Source organism: Aricia agestis, chromosome 9 (genome assembly GCF_905147365.1).
Source record: "Aricia agestis chromosome 9, ilAriAges1.1, whole genome shotgun sequence".
Lineage (NCBI taxonomy): Eukaryota > Metazoa > Arthropoda > Insecta > Lepidoptera > Lycaenidae > Aricia > Aricia agestis.
Genome location: NC_056414.1, coordinates 3,158,620 through 3,176,675, shown reverse-complemented (window position 1 = coordinate 3,176,675; position 18,056 = coordinate 3,158,620). Strand labels below are relative to the sequence as shown.

Below are 18,056 nucleotides of genomic sequence, written 5' to 3'. Positions count from 1 at the left end.
CGTGTGCTTAGCGTTTAGATATTTTTGCATTTCCTAGTGTTTATAATTAAAATTTTAGTGTCGTTATGAGTTTTATGTACCGTGCACACTTCGTTGGGCATTTAAAATTCAAAACATTTTCTCTTGTGATAAACTATAATGAGAAGAACAGCAAATAGGGAATAAAAAATATTGAAACGGTCCAGTAGTTTTGCTTCATTCGAAATCAAACATCTCCACGAAGATGTAATTTTTTGCAAATTTTTTATTTAACAACACAAATTACACAACATAATATAGGATCTTGCTATTACACATAATATGAAAAAAAAATATGAATGGGTATAAGAAAGAGCATTATGTTATTTTTTATAATTCGGACATGGTTTATACTTTATAATAAGTTTCTAAATATCATGAAATCTTTTTATTTCAAAATTTTCAGGGTATTCGTTGGTGTGATTAGAATATGGTGTCATATTAAAAAAATAATGTAATATTTTTTTACAATTCCTAGTTATGTACAAATTGGTTTTGCTTATGTAAACGTTGTTATGATATTAAAAAAGTAAAATTTTAATTTAGTTTTTAATTCGTTTCTTCGACGACAGAAAGCGCCATCTAGCATAAAATTATGACACTAGAGATTTATTTTAAAAACAAAATGCTTAACACGACAATAAATCAACTAAATAATTTATGATTCCATTCTGTATTTATATTATAATATGTAGTACATTTGAACGGATAATCTCAAAGATGTCTCCAACATAATCCTAAGAATGTTTTCATTATCTCTCCCGACCTACAGCACACAAACAGTGACAACTAACAATAGATGTTTCATCTTGTTTGCGAAAACAGCGCTGATAAGAATGCAAATATACACATATTATGGTATTCTGCATTGATATGAATAAAGTGAGTTTCACAAGCACAATGTTGACTCCTTGGTGCTCGGCCAATTTCAAAACTTTGCCGTTTCGTAGGGAGCCAAATATTTAAATGCAAGTGACAGCAACGACTGCAGGTGTAGTTAAACTATTTTATTTTTTTTATGAACTAAGGGGGCAAACGAGCAAACGGGTCACCTGATGGAAAGCAACTTCCGTCGCCCATGGACACTCGCAGCATCAGAAGAGCTGCAAGTGCGTTGCCTGCCTTTTAAGAGGGAATAGGGTAATAGGAGAGGGTAGGGATGGGAAGGGAAGAGGGGAGGGTAGCGAAGGGATTGGGGTTGGGATTGGGCCTCCGGTAAACTCACTCACTCGGCGAAACACGGGCAAATTAGATTTTTTATAAGCTAGGTGTTTATAAAGAATAAAAAATTAATAATTTTTAGTTGTAAAAATATTGTATTGCAAACAAATGGCAAAAATCGTTTTTTTTTAATTTTTATAGATGAAAGTACTAGATAATATACTTGTAGTATTATATAATAATATTATATTAGTTAAAATAAGCGTCAATTTTCCTGGCAAGTGGGAATTAAAAACGTGTTACCTACCTCTGCGCAAAATGAAGTGTTGAAAATAAAATATTTTTCAGATAAGTAGTTATACTTAGGTATTAATAAAATAAATTCTCATGATTTTTTATTTCAACGTATCTACCACAATAACCATATTCTCGAAACAGGTATGAGCAGCCCCCCCTAGCTGAAATCCTGGGTAAGCCCATGAATCCAACCAAATAATAAATACTTAATCAATTTCTCTGATAATGCTTTAATAATAATAATATTATTATGTTATCATGTTTACGTTCACAAGATTAAAGAAAGCTGCTCTATACCAAAAATAGCTGTATACGAGTTATGACGTTGCTTAGGCACTTCGTTGCCATTCATCTTGATCTTAAACGTAAACAATGCGGTATGGACGACAATTTAAACGTAAATTGATGTTTATAGTTAGAACAAAACTGATTGGAACGACTGTTTGTAGACATCATATCAACGACACCACATCAAATATCTGTTATCAGTAGTGATATCAGTCGCGCACATTCGTGCGCGGTGGCTTGCGGTTCAGTGAGCTGCATTTTTTTGTGAAGTGATAAAAATACTATAACTGTGCATTGTGCCAGAATGGTGAGTTACCTTTATTTATTTCAATTTAAAAAATCGGGTTTAATGTTGTTTTCTCTTCATGTTAGACCAAGGTAAAACAGAGCCGACTAAACCTTTGGTTCGCACTCCAGAGGGTGCAGGTTCGATCCCGGGTGGGGGCTTGTACCAATGATACATTTCATATTTCAAGTAAGTACTTAAATAATACGAATGCTCGAACGAAGGAAAACATCGTGAGGAAACCCGCACAAGGATGGTCCCTGACGTGTTGAGCTATCCAATCCACTGGACTAGACTGACAGTTCACAGTACCTATGTTGCGACTTGCGAGAATGTCGTATGTGCTTGGGCAACACTAAATAATCGGCCAAGTGCGAGTCGGACTCGCGCACGGAGGTTTCCGTAATTGACATCATAGCTAATCATCTATCAATGATTTTTAATGACTGCATAAAGAGTGGTGTTTTTCCTGACTTGATGAAGCACAGTAAGGTTGTACCTTTATTTAAAGCGGGACTTAAATCTGATCCCACAAATTATAGGCCTATATCGATTCTACCGACTAAGTAAAATATTTGAAAAAATAATTTTAAATCAGTTACTATTACATTTTAACTTAAATAATTTATTACACCATAATCAATATGGTTTTACTAAGGGTCGATCCACAACGTGGATGGTGTAGGTCTTCTTTATAGTATATTTGAAGCATGGGAGGACTCGCGGCATGCCCTAGGGGTTTTTTGCGACCTCTCCAAGGCTTTTGACTGTGTTGAGCAACAATTTCCTGATCAATGTAGCACATTGATCAGGAAATTGCACCACTATGGCATTAGGGACTCAACACTCAACCTTTTGACATCTTACCTCAAAAATAGAACTCAAAGGGTTGACATTAATAGTAAAAGGTCCAATGGGACCAAAATAGAATTAGGCGTCCCACAGGGATCCATTTTAGGTCCATTTCTTTTTCTCATCTACATAAATGACTTACCTTATCTTGTTAAGGATAATGAGATAGTACTTTTTGCTGATGACACTTCACTTATTTTTAAAGTGAAGCGACAACAGTCAAATTACGACGAGCTAAATAGTGCTCTCTCAAAAATAGTACATTGGTTTAACGTTAATAACTTACTTCTAAATTCTAAGAAAACTAAATGTTTAAAATTTACTTTGCCGAACGTTAGGCAAGTTAAAACCAATATACTATTAAATGATGAGAAGATGGATTTGGTGGACACCACTGTATTCTTAAGCATTACACTAGACAGTAAATTACAGTGGGGTCCTCATATTGCCAATCTTGCAGATAGGCTAAGTTCTGCAGCATACGCAGTCAGAAAAATACGGGAAATTTCTGACGAAGACACAGCAAGACTAGTATATTTCAGTTATTTTCATAGTAGAATGTCGTATGGCATCCTCTTATGGGGAAACGCTGCCGACATTAATACGATTTTTGTGCTGCAGAAGCGAGCTATACGTTCCATTTATAAAATGTCAGCTTTTGAATCTCTGAGAGAAAAGTTTAAAGAAATTGGTATTCTAACTGTTGCTTCTCAATACATTTTGGATAATGTATTACTTATATGTTAGAAAGAATCTTAGTAAATTTACAACCAAAAGTGACAGTCACGGAAGAAACACTAGAAATAAGTATAAACTAGAAATACCGGTGATCAGACTTAGTAAAGTTAGTAAATCTTTTAAAGGTCAATGTATACGCATTTACAATAAAATCCCAGAAAACGTTCAAAATCTTTCCATTAATAAATTTAAAAAAGTAGTCAAAGAGCGTTTGTGTGCCAAAGTCAATGATTTCATAAACGATGGCACATCTTGGGAATAGGATGGCTGCTTGCAAGGCTATTTCTACATAATATTTCATGACTTACAATTATGTATGTATGTTGATATATTGTATATTTAATTTTAAGTTACAACATTGTAAACCTTATTTTAAAAGATTAATTTTTTCTCACTTTTTTTGGTAAAAAAGTGGGCCCCGTGCGAGTTTCTTACGCCGGTTCTTCTCGCCGGGTTAGTTCCCGAACCGGTGGTAGGCATCATGTAGACGTTCAGAGAATATTTGCAAAAATTTATTCTGAATAAAAAAGTTTGAGTTTGAGTAGCAAAAATAGGCCAAAAATTGTGTTTTATGTATGGGAGCCCCTCTTAAATTTCTATTTAATTTAAATATTATTAAAAAATATTAAAGTACACATATACTTAATTAAGGCTTTTGTGAAAATTTCAAGAGCCTATCTTGTCATCATTGATACCTACCGAGCAAAAAATGTTTGAAAAATCACGTTTCTTGTATGGGAGCTCCCCTTAAATATTTAATTTATTTTGTTTTCAGTATTTGTTGTTAAAGCGGCAACAGAAATAGCTTCATAATCGGTAAAAATTTCAACTCTCTAGCTATTACCGTTCTTGAGTTACAGCCTGGAGATGGATGTTGGATGGGCGTAGCCACACTGGGGCCTATAAGGTGCCTAATTAAAAACATCGGCATGATGGCTTTTATAAAGATTGAATAAACTAAATACTACATTTTATTAAAACGCGTAATTCATAACACTGACTATTCATAAATAAAACTTTAATATCTATCTTGTGTGTAATTGTTTATCAAGTTCCAAAAAAATTACCCGGGGTAGGGGAGGGGGATAGGTTGACTGCTGCCCCACCCTGAGCCCAAGGCTGGCTACGCCCATGCCTGGAGACAGACGGACAGACGGACAGACATCGAAGTCTCAGTAATAGGGTCCCGTTTTTACCCTTTGGGTACGGAACCCTAAAAAATCACGTCCCTATGGCACTACAGTGTTCGAATTTTGAACTTACTTTGCTCAGATAATATTAATACCGTATACCTAAAGTATAAACCATCCACAATGGATACAGATGCCTGAGATTAAAATACAATTCGCTTTATACTATTTCAAACAGTCGTAAAAACCTTTAATTTTTTTTCTGTACCTACAAACTACCTACAGGTACATGGGCGTACCGAAGGGGGAGCAGGGGGGGGCAGCTGCCCCCCCCCCCCCCCCCTGGATCATGTTGACGTCCCTACTAAGTATATTATCTAGTACTTTTATCTATAAAAATAAAAATTAAGAACGAATTTTTGCCATTTGTTTGCAATACAATATTTTTACAACTAAAAATTATTAATTTTTTATTCTTTATAAAAAACACCTAGCTTATGAAAAATCTGATTTGCCTCCCCCCCCCTGGCCCAGAACCTGCGTGATTTGCCCCCACCTGGCACCAGAACCTGGGTAATTTGCCCCCCCCTGGCCCAGAACCTGGGTACGCCCATGTACAGGTACAACGCATGTAAGCACAGTAAACTTAGTATTATAGGTAGGTACTTAGGTACTATATTATCTACTAAAACGGAACTGATAGATTTTAAGAGCTGCAAAAGAGGTCTCTTTGTAGTTCTAACTTATTTTAAGAATCTATTGTTTTAGTCCCCAGGAATGTTGTGGGTATTGCCTTATATGTGGACCTATAGTTATCTCTCTCATGCTCTCGGCAATAAATGAATGAGATAACATGACAAATGGTAGGTAAGTGCGAAAATCTGCATATCTACCTGCAATAATGTTTGCTTAGTGTGATAAACGGTATGTCACCTTCGTGCATAGAGTGGGGACAGGAGGTCATATTTTAACATAGCTCAGTATTAACCAAAAACAACTGTTTTGTTCAGACAATCTGATATAATTTCTTCGGAAGAGAGAGGGTAGGGTGGGAAGGGTATGCCGTATGAACCGTTATAGAGCAAAAATAGGCCAAAAATTGTGTTTTTTTGTATGGGAACCCTCCATGGGCGTAGCGAGGTACGGGCAGGGGGCAGCTGCCCCCCCTACAAGAGCGATCGGTCGCTAATGCTCACGAGTTTCATACCTAAACATGGAGCGGAGAGTTGCGGGGTGAGAGGGGAGGCAGTCAATCCCAGTTCGCTCGCTCATATTTTGTTAAAAATCACGAATTCACAGTCTAGGATTTTCTTAAATCCAGGGCCGGTTTTAGCACTACCAGCGCCCTGGGCGAGGTTTCCCTTTTGTTTGCCTTGCCCGCTTCTGCCCCCCCCCCCCCACACTTTTGTTGTGTGGGAGTCCCCATTTTATTTTGTTTTTATTAGTATTTTTTTTGTTATAGTGACAACTGACAACAGAAAGTGAAAATTTCAGAAGTCTAGCTATAGTGGTTCTTGAGATACAGCCTGAAGAGTGAAGACAGACAGATAGGCAGACGGACGGACAACGTAGTCTTTACAAAACCTTGGTTATCCTTGCGTAGCATACGACGAATTAAATGGAAAAAATGGAATAACTTTTCAATAATGCCAAAACATTCCCAAGGCAGCGCCATTTTTGTAGACTTAGATATAGGAAATGCATTATTTAGTCTGGATCCGGTTAGTTTTTTTTTTCGCAATAAAGTTGATAAACCTAGGATCATTGACACAGCGATCGATACATAATAAATTAGTACCTAGTGGTGGGCACTGAGATTGGCGTATAAGATTACAATTAATGTGCATACAAAAAAATCTTCAGCTGGATATAGAACCTCCTCTTTTTTGGAAGCCAGTTAATAATGGTTAAGCGTTTAAAGATAACCTACGAGAAAATCCATCTTCCATCAATCGTTAATCCATGAATGAAATGAAAATTAATCGCACTTGTATTTTAACTTGTCGCAAGTGCAACGATTAAAAATGTATTGCGAGTTTCTTACGCCGGTTCTTCTCGCCGGGGTAGTTCCCGAACTGGCGGTAGGCATCAGGTAGACATTCTGAAAAAATTTGATTCAAATTTACTCAGAAATAAAACATTTGTTTTTCTATGGACGCTTCACACCACGTCAGTCTGGCCCCGTACTAAGTACCTAAAGGACTTGTGTTACAGGTACCAGACAACGGAAATATATTTAATACTTTTATACTATACATATATTAAAGATTTTTATTATATCATACACATATTTAATACGCATCCAGACCTGGCAACATTGAAAACTTTTTGTTCCGTCGGCGGGATTCGAACCCGCGATCCCCGGCTTGAGCTACCAACGCGCTCACCACTGAGCCACAGAGGTCGTCTAACTATTTTCTGTCTAAAAGTTACCAACACGCCTAGGCAAGTAGTGTGAGAATTTGAACAAAATACAAGATTCTTATATACCCTGGCTCATATTTAAAAAATACTTGAAGCAGATTACAAACAACTAAATTCACATTTTCCTCTATAAATATTTATACAATTCTGAACTTCTTCCTGTATACAATCATATTATTAAATTATGTAATAAATAAAAGTGCTTGAGAACATAATCCCCTCCTACTTATTATGCGGGTTCCAAACATTTTGCTTCGTTTGGTTCAAAACGGCGCACTTATTTTTGAGTCTGGTTTAAAACTTTTGCTGCGTTTGGCTTAAAATTCTTCTTTTGCCGCGTTTGGTTCAAAACGCGTCTCTCGCTAGTGTGTCCGACGTCTTGGCTTATCACCAAGGGGCAAACAACATTGATAGCTTTAATTGCGTACTGTCAATCGCTTATGTACGTCGCGACTCGAGAAGTCGAGAGTGAGTGTAGGTGTACTCAGTTATGAGTTATAAGTTCTAACCAAAATGCCGGTGAGAAATGGAAAGCGAAATCAGGTTAGTTTTTGTTGTTGTTTATACAGAGTTTCTAAAGACTTTTGTACGTAAAGATAGTTACCAATAGTAAGGCCAATGACATCTCTTTAAATTTAAACATTTTCAAAGGGCGAGAACGCTGGCCTCTTCAATACCGTTGACACTATTGCAGGGGTCAGAGGCTTCTTAAGAGGAGTCCACACCGCCGTTTTTCCATACAAACTTTGTCCCCTGTTTCCTCCCTGGATAATGCCGGTAGAGTTATGATTTTTTTCCTGAATATCTATGGCTATTATTAGCATGTCCCTAACTTTTCTTTTTTTTCATAATTTTATTATTAAAAAGATAAGAACGTCCAAAAACCCAAAAAAATGGCCAGATTTTCCTCTGTGTTCAAACACCCAGAAAGCAAAACTGGCTAAAATTTACAAAAACAATAAAACATACGAACACAGCTCAAGCCTTGCAAAAAATTAATTAATTCTTAATAAAAAAAGTACTTTAAACGGTAAATTTTTGGAAAAGGAATCAGCGGACAATGAATCGAAGATTTTCTGTTCTTTTTTATTAGAACTTTTGTCGTGTTGTCTCTATCGCGCTCTGCGGTGGGAGACTTAAGATTGGTGAGACAGCAATACATTTTCAAATACCTGTTTTCAATTTCTCTCGCCCCTGGTGTATCCTCTTAATGTACAACTGTTTTGCTTCAATAAAGATATTAAGTATTTATTTATTAAAAAATTGTAAACGTAACTAGGTTACGGGCACCAGTAGTCAGCCTTTTAGTGAAAAGTGCAAGTTTAAATGTGGATAGAAAATTATTTAAAATAGTAATCAAAAACCTTTTGTACTCATTCACTTAATCATTTATTAAATATTGTTAAGAAATTAACATATAAGATAATTTTTCTTAAAAAGTATTGAAAATAAAGTATTTTTCAAAATAAGGCACATTTCCCCAGTACTCAGCCGTCACAACCCAGTTCTCGGCCAAATAGCTACCAGTAGTCAGCCTCTCCTTAGATGGGCCTCGAAAGAAACCTATGGAGCTGAAACAAATAAACAATGCATGTCTGGTCTCTGACAATGCCAAAAAACTAAGAAATTACCTGGTAGGTAGGTGCTTCATAATAAATGAATAATTAAGCAGCGTAAGTTACTGATGGCTGAACACTGGGTATACCTCACCAGTACTCAGCCGTGATTCGACCGTGTCTAGTTAGGCGGCCGACTACTGGTTTTTATATAGAATTATGTATGACCAGTACTCAGCCGGGGGTGGCCGAACACTAGATAATGTACAAGAAACGCATACCCGGTAGTCAGCCACCTCATTATTTAAATAACTATAAAGAAACTGTTCTATATCTCATTTGATTTAGACGTAAAAAATGTAATAACAATATATTTTAATAAAATATGACACAAAAGTTAAGAAGAAATCACAATAACTCACCTTTTTGTCGGGCACTTCCCACTAAGAAAATTTTGGCGCAAGCCGCATCTTGGCTCGACTAGTGACAACGTCGAATTGGAATCAGATCTGGGGGCATGGGAGTGCCCCCGCCAAGATGAGCCAAGCGAAGCGCGCAAGGGCACTACCTACCTTTTCTCGAAACGTTTCGTCGTATTTTTGAACCCTCGTAACTTTGGTTTGAATAATGCCAGATAGTTGAAATTTTTAAGATATAATGACATGGGTATAGTTATTAAATGCGCAAATTTTGAATATCGTAGCTATTATACTTTAGATTTTATAGGTGTCCAAAAATCCACAATTTGGTCACTGACTCACCGATCATCAAAACTGTTAGGGTACTTCCTGAAGTCTTAGAAAGCTGAAATTTGGTATGTAACATAATATTAGTACTGAAACAACATAAAGATTATCAAACCCAACTTAACCTATATCCGTACCATTATAGAGCAAAATTAGACTTTTTTGTATGAGAGATTAATTTGTGTTTTTTGTATGAGAGTTCCCCTTAATTTTTTATTTTATTTTAATAGTATTATTAAATATTAAAGTACACATATAACTAAGGACTTTGAGAAAAATTCAAGTACCTACCTGTTGCCATTATTGATATAGAGCAAAAAAGGCCAAAAAATCACTTTTGTTGTATGGGAGCCCCCCTTAAATATAAATTTCATTTTGTTTTTAGTATTTGTTGTTACGACGGCAACAGATATACATAATCTGTGAAAATTTCAACTCTCTAGCTATTACCGTTCTTAAGTTACAGCCTGGAGACAGACAGACGGACAGACATCGAAGTCTCAGTAATAGGGTCCCGTTTCTACCCTATGGGTACGGAACCCTAAAAAATGAACTAAAAGAAAAAACAACGTAAACCAGCTTACAAAAAGAAATGAAATCCCACCAAAAACATTTTCATGTAAAAATGTTGCCAAGATGAGAACATAATATTATAGTTCGTCGTGTCAAAAAGTAGTGAGAAAAACTCTACACATTAAGCAAAATCGGTGGCTTGGCCATTTTGTTATTCGCCAGGGCTTTGAACTTAATATACAGTAACTAATGATAAATGGCCAGGCCACCGATTTTGATTAATGTGTAGAGTTTATAGATTCTCCTCGTGCGGCTGACACATTATAATATTATTATCAAATATTTTGCCGCACTTTAGGGTAAAATTAAGGTTTTTAGATTTAGGGTTGAGTATGTAAGGTTAGAAACTTGGCTCTACATGAGATCTCACTACTTTTTGACACGACGAACTATAATAATATATTATGTTCTCATCTTGGCAACATTTTTACATGAAAATGTTTTTGGTGGGATTACCATTTCTTGCAGCCACTTAGCGTCATTGTGACGTTCTGAAGTGACCAATAAGAAGACCAAGCTTTTTTTAAAATTAACTTGATTGGTTAATTTGCAATAGAACGCTATTTCTATAGGTTTTTAGCTGGAAAAGACTGACTACTGGTGTGGGGCTGACTACTGGCGCCCTTACCCTATAATCTGATCATAAAAGCAAAATCCCCCTTATTTAAATACCTAAAGATATAAAAAATGGGATAAATCATAAAAGTGAGTTTTTGGAAATAAAGGTTTTTTTCTAAATTCTATTCGGTCTCCTTGTGCTACAATTTACGTATTTTTTTAAGTTGAGTGAACTTCTTAGCAAAACATTTTATTGCTCACGAGTCACGACTCACGACTAACGACTGATTGCCTACGCATCGTCTACGTGACTATTAACGAAGTCGGCTTTTGTCTGTAGTAAGTTAACGTTGAAATACTCTACGCTGCTTCAATTCATGTAAATCTCATGCTATCCCTATCATCTTATAGGCCAGCAGTTCCCAATCTTTTTCAGCCTGCGGCGCAGTTACACGTCGCAATTAACGGTCGCTTGTAACGGCGCCCTAATATACCTATCTACTAGAAAAGGATACTTAAATAAACATTAACTTCTTTAATGATTATACTCGTAGTTAGGTTAAGCAGGTAAATAGTAATTATAACTAATAAACCAACATTATAATATCATTTTCATCATTATTAATATTATTATTTTATTTTATAATATTTGTGGTTTCGGATAATGATGGAGGATCGACTCACGGCGCCCCTATTGCCTTTCCACGGCGCACGGGCGCCGCGGCGCACACTTTGAGAACCCCTGCGACCCTAGCATGGCCTCAGAAGAAATGCGAAAGTATAAAAAAATTGTGGAGATAAACTGAAGGTCCAAGGTACCGTTCCACTCTTTACCGCGGCTAACCCCGACCGACAAAAATTCAAATATAATGCCACTTTATGCCACTGTAACATATCGGAACACCTTCAGTTTGAAGGGGGCGATGTCAGCGAATAATAAAATTTTGATAAAGTTTGTAAAAACCTATTTCTAAAACTTATTTAAAAGTTAATTTAAGAACTATTAATTTGGACAAAATAAAATAAATTTTGCTAAGATAGTACAACTACAAGTGACTGAGGTCACTACAAGTTTATCTCCACTGAGTTTCATTTTTCACCGTGGCCATGCTAGGGCTACTGTTATAGCCTATATGCAATTTCCCCATATCATATAATATGACAGGGACAGCTGATAATATAACTTAGAACATTTATGTAACTTTAAATTTGCTGTGAATTGATGTTACCTAAACCAGAGTAGACAGAATAGGGATGATGACAAGGTCAAAGATCAGCGATTTTTGTTAATAAAATAAAGAAATCACGGTGAAAAATAAATGTTCCCAAAATTACAGCTCGATAGCATTTTTTTTTTTTTGTTATGCGCCTTCAAAGTTAGATAATCAATTCGATTTTTTTTCAATTAAATTTCTAAATATTTGTATACCAATCGATAACTTATGCAATTAAAAGCAACTTTTGTTATAAAACCACTTTCATAAACGCAATATTTGATATACCTGTCGAACAAAGTTGTCACCCGATGCGTACAAACTACGAAAGAGTGACGTCAGTCTTTCGTAGCACTTTGTATGGCGCGTTTCGGGCAGGTCTATTTTATGAGATGTTTGAATTGTCATATCTTGGTGAATTTTTAAGCTAGCAAAGTCATTCTTTCAGCGATGTTTCTCTTTTTTAAGTGTCTTTCAATTACCAATAAGAAAAAAAAATAGTCATCTAGCCTATTAGGCTAGATGACTATTTTTTTTTTCTTATTAAAAAAATAGTCATCTAGCCTAATAGGCTAGACTTTTTTCTTTTTTTACTCTCAAGTCTCAACTTCCTTCGTACAAAATTCGTTTACCGTCTGGCGTCAGCGAATTTTTCCGTGACAATATCTATTCTTCTTTCAATATCTGCATTCTTTTATCTAATACAAAATTGCCAAATTGAATCCTTCGATTGTGGATTCTTGGAAACTATAATGTTCACGGGCGTATATATTATAGCTTTGGTAAGGGTCCTCCCTAAGGCCTAACGTAAAAAAACGGCAAAGTGCGAGTTGGACTTTTAAGAAATGAAAAGTATTTTTTAAAATTTGAATATTGGAATGTTGAATATATTTCTTATTTATTAGAAAAAAGTAATACGCTCCACAGTATAATAATACTTAATTATTTTCACAAGTAAGATGGATAGTAATGGGGGGGGGGGGTCCGGACCCCCAGGACCCCGCCTTATATAGGTACACCCATGCTATTGTTATTCTATTGTTGTCGCGATCACCGGTGATCTTATGGGGCTTGAAAAATAAAAATGTTTGAAATGTGACTTTGCAAGCGCCATGGCCCATATTGTAACTTAGCAATAATTCTTTCTAAGTGGGCCCCTAGACGATCAATTTTATTGTGTATTGACAATAAGATTGAAAGGCGGGCGCGTCCAATATCAACCCTAGACGGTCAATAATATTGCACAATACGTGATATTGCACAATAAAATTGATCGTCTAGACTCTAGGGGCCCGCTAACTAAACTGCCAAAAATATTGAATGCAAGTTATTAAGTAGCTAGTTTTTAATAGCCGGTGGGCCTTCTTGACTATTTCGATACGACCACGATAGAATTCGTTACCAAAATACACATGTCGAAAACCGGAATGCGTTTACCAAAATAGTAGATTGTAAAATGAAGACGTCAGTGGATGAGGTGGATAACTAAAATTTTGTAACGAAAAATTTGTTTTTCTCAAAATTTTAACAAACCTTGTTCTTAGGTAAGTACCTACTTCATCATAGGGCTAATATTAATATGTGGCTGCATAGCGTCTAACGATTTGAAAATTTAATAGCGGCTTTAGGACCGGGAAAATTATTTGAAATAAAAAAGTGCATTTTAAGTACTTAAGATCCACTTTTTATTTCAAACAAACAACAACATTGAAATCAAAAAAATCGGCCAAATGCAAGTTGGATTCGTCCATGAAGGGTTCCGCAGCATCAATAATGTTTATTTTTATGAAATTAAAAGGTTTTTGATTTATTTTTAACTTTCAGTTGATTTAATGAAAGTTAAATTTTAGGTTTACCATTTATGAGATAAAAAAACTACAGTTTGCTAGATCTCGGTCAAACCAATTTTCTTTTTAGACTTATCATGCCTCTACTTTAAAAGTAAGAGGGGGGGGGGGGGGCACATTTTAGCACTTAGAAGAGTCTCTCTCGCAAACTGTTCATGGGTGGGGACCCCTGAAATTTTTAACAATTTTTCCAGTTTTGTATCAAGATCTTAATGCAGTTCACAGACAATAGTGTAGCTCTTGTAGTTTCGGAGAAAAGTGGCTGTGACATATAACGGACGGAGAGACAGACAGACAGACAGACAGATTATTTAAAATCCACTTTTTTATTTCAAATCTTTTTCCCGGTCCTAAAGCCGCCATTAAAATTTCTAATTGTTAGTTAGCCAGTTCATCTAAGTACTTACGTCGTCTGTAGACGATTTATAATTAATATTATGATAATATTTTATGCCTGCTCGTAGTAGTTGGTACTACTAATATATTATATTCTGTGGTAGTAGTTCCATTAATCATCATTTGTCTGCGGTTTTAAGAAGTGTGTGACAACCGCAATTTGCAAGCTTGTTGTCAGTTTAATACTACTTATAATATGATTGCGAAAATATTATACTTAAGCTTAAAGGATAAGTAAAAATGTCCAAAATTAAATATTTTTAAACACTTTCGCTTTACCTTGACGCTGCCTCTCCATGTTTAGTATTTAGTTGTTTACCCACAAGGCCACAAGGACAGTGCCGGATTTACAATTTTTTTAAGTGTGGGCCACTTTACTTCGTCCGCTCGCAACCTTGGACGTAACCGCACCCCTACGATGCTGCTGCCCCTAGGCCGTTAATTAGAGGCCTATAATTAAATCCAGGCCTGATAAATGGGTACAGGCGATTAACGTGAGAGGACATTTCTGTCACTCTGGATCTATAACCCTAGTCCCGAGAAATTACATAGGTCCACCATGTATCTTATAAATTATAATTTATAAAATATTTATTTCTTCTTCTACCTGTTTATAAGCTGCATTTTTGTCGGATTATATCAGAATCAGACAGAGTAAATAAACTCGGTTACCTGTGTTTTTTTTCGATTATTTTTATCGGAGTGATAAAGTTCCGATAAGAACCAGGCTAGTGTAGTCAACTCTGTGACAGCGTGGAAAGGTGATTTAGTTTTTGGTTTATTGGTGACATAAAACTTATTTATTTTATTGTTACTGGAGATTTAGGGTATCTTGAAGTTATTTGCTGTTGACTAAGGATATTATATTTTCTTACCATATATTTTTCCGCATTCAAAATTCAAAATGTTGATAAATGTGATGCATTGAAAACTTTTTAAGTTAGTGGTAGAGCGACTACATATATTAAAGTACAAGTTGTGTTTATAGTATTGCTTGTAGCGTGAATAAAACTGGTGATAGTGAATAAAATGATGGCTGAAGATGCTTTGGAGGCTCAGCAGAATGGCCGCTTGAAGGTAACAAATATATCAAGAGTCTAGATTCTACACATAACCTAAAACTAGTTTTTGCCTACGTCATCTCTGAAAGAAGCCCAGGGTACATACGCAAATTGCATTTGATAATTCAGAGTGCGAAGTTAAAAATCTTAACGGAATTTGATAACTAACGTCGCTAACTCCGGCACTCAGAGATCAATATTAATTAGTTAATAGTTCATTAATTATGAACATTTTGACATAAGCCTCATAAGTTATCTGTCAAACTCTTCATTAAATTGAAGTTAAGGTTGGGTTGCACCAACTAACTTTAACTATAACTGTAACTTTAACTATAACTTTAACTACAATGCAAAATGTCAAATCTTTGGTTGAAGTTAAAAATTCATGCCCTCAAGACGCCATATTTAACCATAACCATAGAGCTCGACAAGGTTTTAAATGCACGTGGCGAAAAAAGGAACTACCGCTGTCATCATACAAAAACGCCATTTTTGACCGTTCTCCTTTACCAGCAGCGCCCCCGCCCACGTTCATTTATAACCTTGTTGGATCAGTTCTGTCAATTTCTCCGGGCAAAGTTAAGGTTAAAGTTAAAGTTAAATTTACCTTAACAATAACCATAACTTTAACTTTAACTTTAACCCCGCCTCTGGTGCAACCCAACCTAAATCATCGTTTTAAATCTCTGAGTGCAGCCGTAAGTGACATTATATCATACATTTTTAATTCCTGACTTTGCTGTCGACGAAATTATCGAATTCAAGTTCACCAATTATCTTGACTAGAGATCGCCCAATGGTCGAAATTCGACCTAAGTTTCAACGATATTAGGACTACTACCTATATTTTGAAAAAAATGTTGACTTTATCATATTTTTTTCAACTCTTGTCTCCAGAACTCAGCTGATCTCAGACTGCGTGTAAGCATTGTCTAATAGTATCTAAGATTCAATAAAAAAACTATAATCCATTTTCAATTTGTCACTTTGTTGTCAACAGACTTCAACCATAAATAAAAGAGTATAATTCGTATGTATAGGCTTGTCACTCAAAAATCTGTCATTTTTCCTAGTGTGTGTGTTGTAGTGTGTGTAATGTTTTATTTGTTAAAAAAATGTATGATTAAAGCATAATTTCAAAATAATATTAGCTCGATGCACTCCTTCACCATATAAACTATAACTGTGCAAAATTACATTCACCTACGTTTCCCCATTTTTCGTCAAAAGGGATGCAAAGTTTTTGGCTCACGTATTAAAATATGCTCACGTATTAAAATATGCTCACGTATAAAAATGAGGTATAGCTTTCGAAATTTATATCTTTTCAACCTTACTCCATTCTAATAAAGGTTGGAATGTGGTTCATCGGACACTATACAGTATACAGTATACACGTAGCTTCTGATACATTAACTCCCGAAATAGATGGTAACCAATTCTGGATATTGATACTTCCTGTTCGGTCTTTATCTGAGGAAGCGCCATTGCTACTAATATGACTTTCAAGCTGGCACTTTGCTAGAAAATGATACTTTTGTTGCATATCATTTTTCAGAGTTCTTTGAAAATGGTTCAGACGAGGCTGGAGGCACGCGACAAATAAAAACAATACAAAAATTTACCTGCAATTTATTTAAGAATATATGACTATTGCTTAGAATATATTTCTGAGGTTGATATTATATATCTATATATTAATACGCAAGCGAAAAACTTTGTATCCCTTTTGACGAAAAATGCGGAAACGTAGGTGAATGAAATTTTGCACAGTTATACAATATACATCATAGTTCATATGGTGAAGGAGTGCATCGAGCTAATATTATTTTGAAATTATGCTTTTATCACACAGTTTTTTATAGTTTGTGCGTTTTAAGATGATATGGGTGACACATTATATTTAATTGACAATAGTAGGGAAGTTACCTTAGAAAATTAATCGATAATTTAAAAATATCGAATCACTTCGTAAAGGAATTGCAATCGAAATAATTATCGATTTCGTACTCACGTTTCAGAGTGGCGCCGGCGATTTAAAATGGCCGCCCTTTTTATATCTAAGGTCGAATTTCGACCATTGGGCGATCTCTAGTATGACTAATATTGCCATATTTCTGAGGTTGTAATGTATTCAACATAGTTGTTTATAGGTTTACGTGTTGATTTTAATATAACTAATCAGAAACGCTGGTGAAATAAATTCCAGTCAGAAAGCTTCTGAAATCAGCCAATAGAAAAGAAATCTAAAGTTTAAATAGTACTATTCCCATCAAACACTATAAATTCCAGCCCTTTGATTTTAAAAATAAAACGTTCTATTTTTAAAATGTCTCCATTTGTGACTTGTTTTCCGTTTATAGACCCGTAAATTTATACGTGGGAGAGCCATGCTTCGGCACAAATGGGCCGGCTCGATCGGAGAAATACCACGTTCTCACAGAAAACCGGCGTGAAACGGCGCTTGCGCTGTGTTTCGCCGCGTGAGTGAGTTTACCGGAGGCCCGATCCCTTACCCTATTCCCTTCCCTACCCTCCCCTATTATCCTATTCCCTCTTAAAAGGCCGGCAGCGCACCTGCAGCTCTTCTGATGCTGCAAGTGTCCATGGGCGACGGAAGTTGCTTTCCATCAGGTGACCCGTTTGCTCGTTTGCCCCCTTATTTCATTTAAAAAAATCTTTTCGGTAAAAGTGTAAAATAGTAAATATATAAAAATAGGATACAGACAAATATTTTGAAAGTAATGAAAATAATTATGATATTTCCTCACGTGTAAAAAGTTACTCCAGAGACCAACGCCGACATAGGATCCTATCAATTTTGCTTTGAAGGATACACCTCTATGGTTGAAGATTGAAATAAAGAAAACAATCGCTCGCAATTTGTAAAAATAATCGCTTGCGTCTTGTA

At 35.7% G+C, this 18,056-nt stretch overlaps 1 protein-coding gene across 2 annotated transcripts in view; it reads left to right on the top strand.

The window, feature by feature from the left end:
• Positions 1-2,051: 2,051 nt before the first annotated feature.
• Positions 2,052-18,056, top strand: part of LOC121730229 (ras-related protein Rab-32) — a 41,276-nt gene continuing 25,271 nt past the window's right edge. The window contains exon 1 of one of the 2 annotated variants that reach the window (XM_042119191.1): positions 2,052-2,071. In XM_042119191.1, coding sequence (XP_041975125.1) covers positions 2,069-2,071 — 3 coding nt within the window. In that variant the 5' untranslated portion in view covers positions 2,052-2,068. Of the gene's footprint in view, positions 2,072-7,633; positions 7,738-18,056 lie in introns of those variants that run through there. The other variant, XM_042119189.1, reaches the window with a different exon arrangement.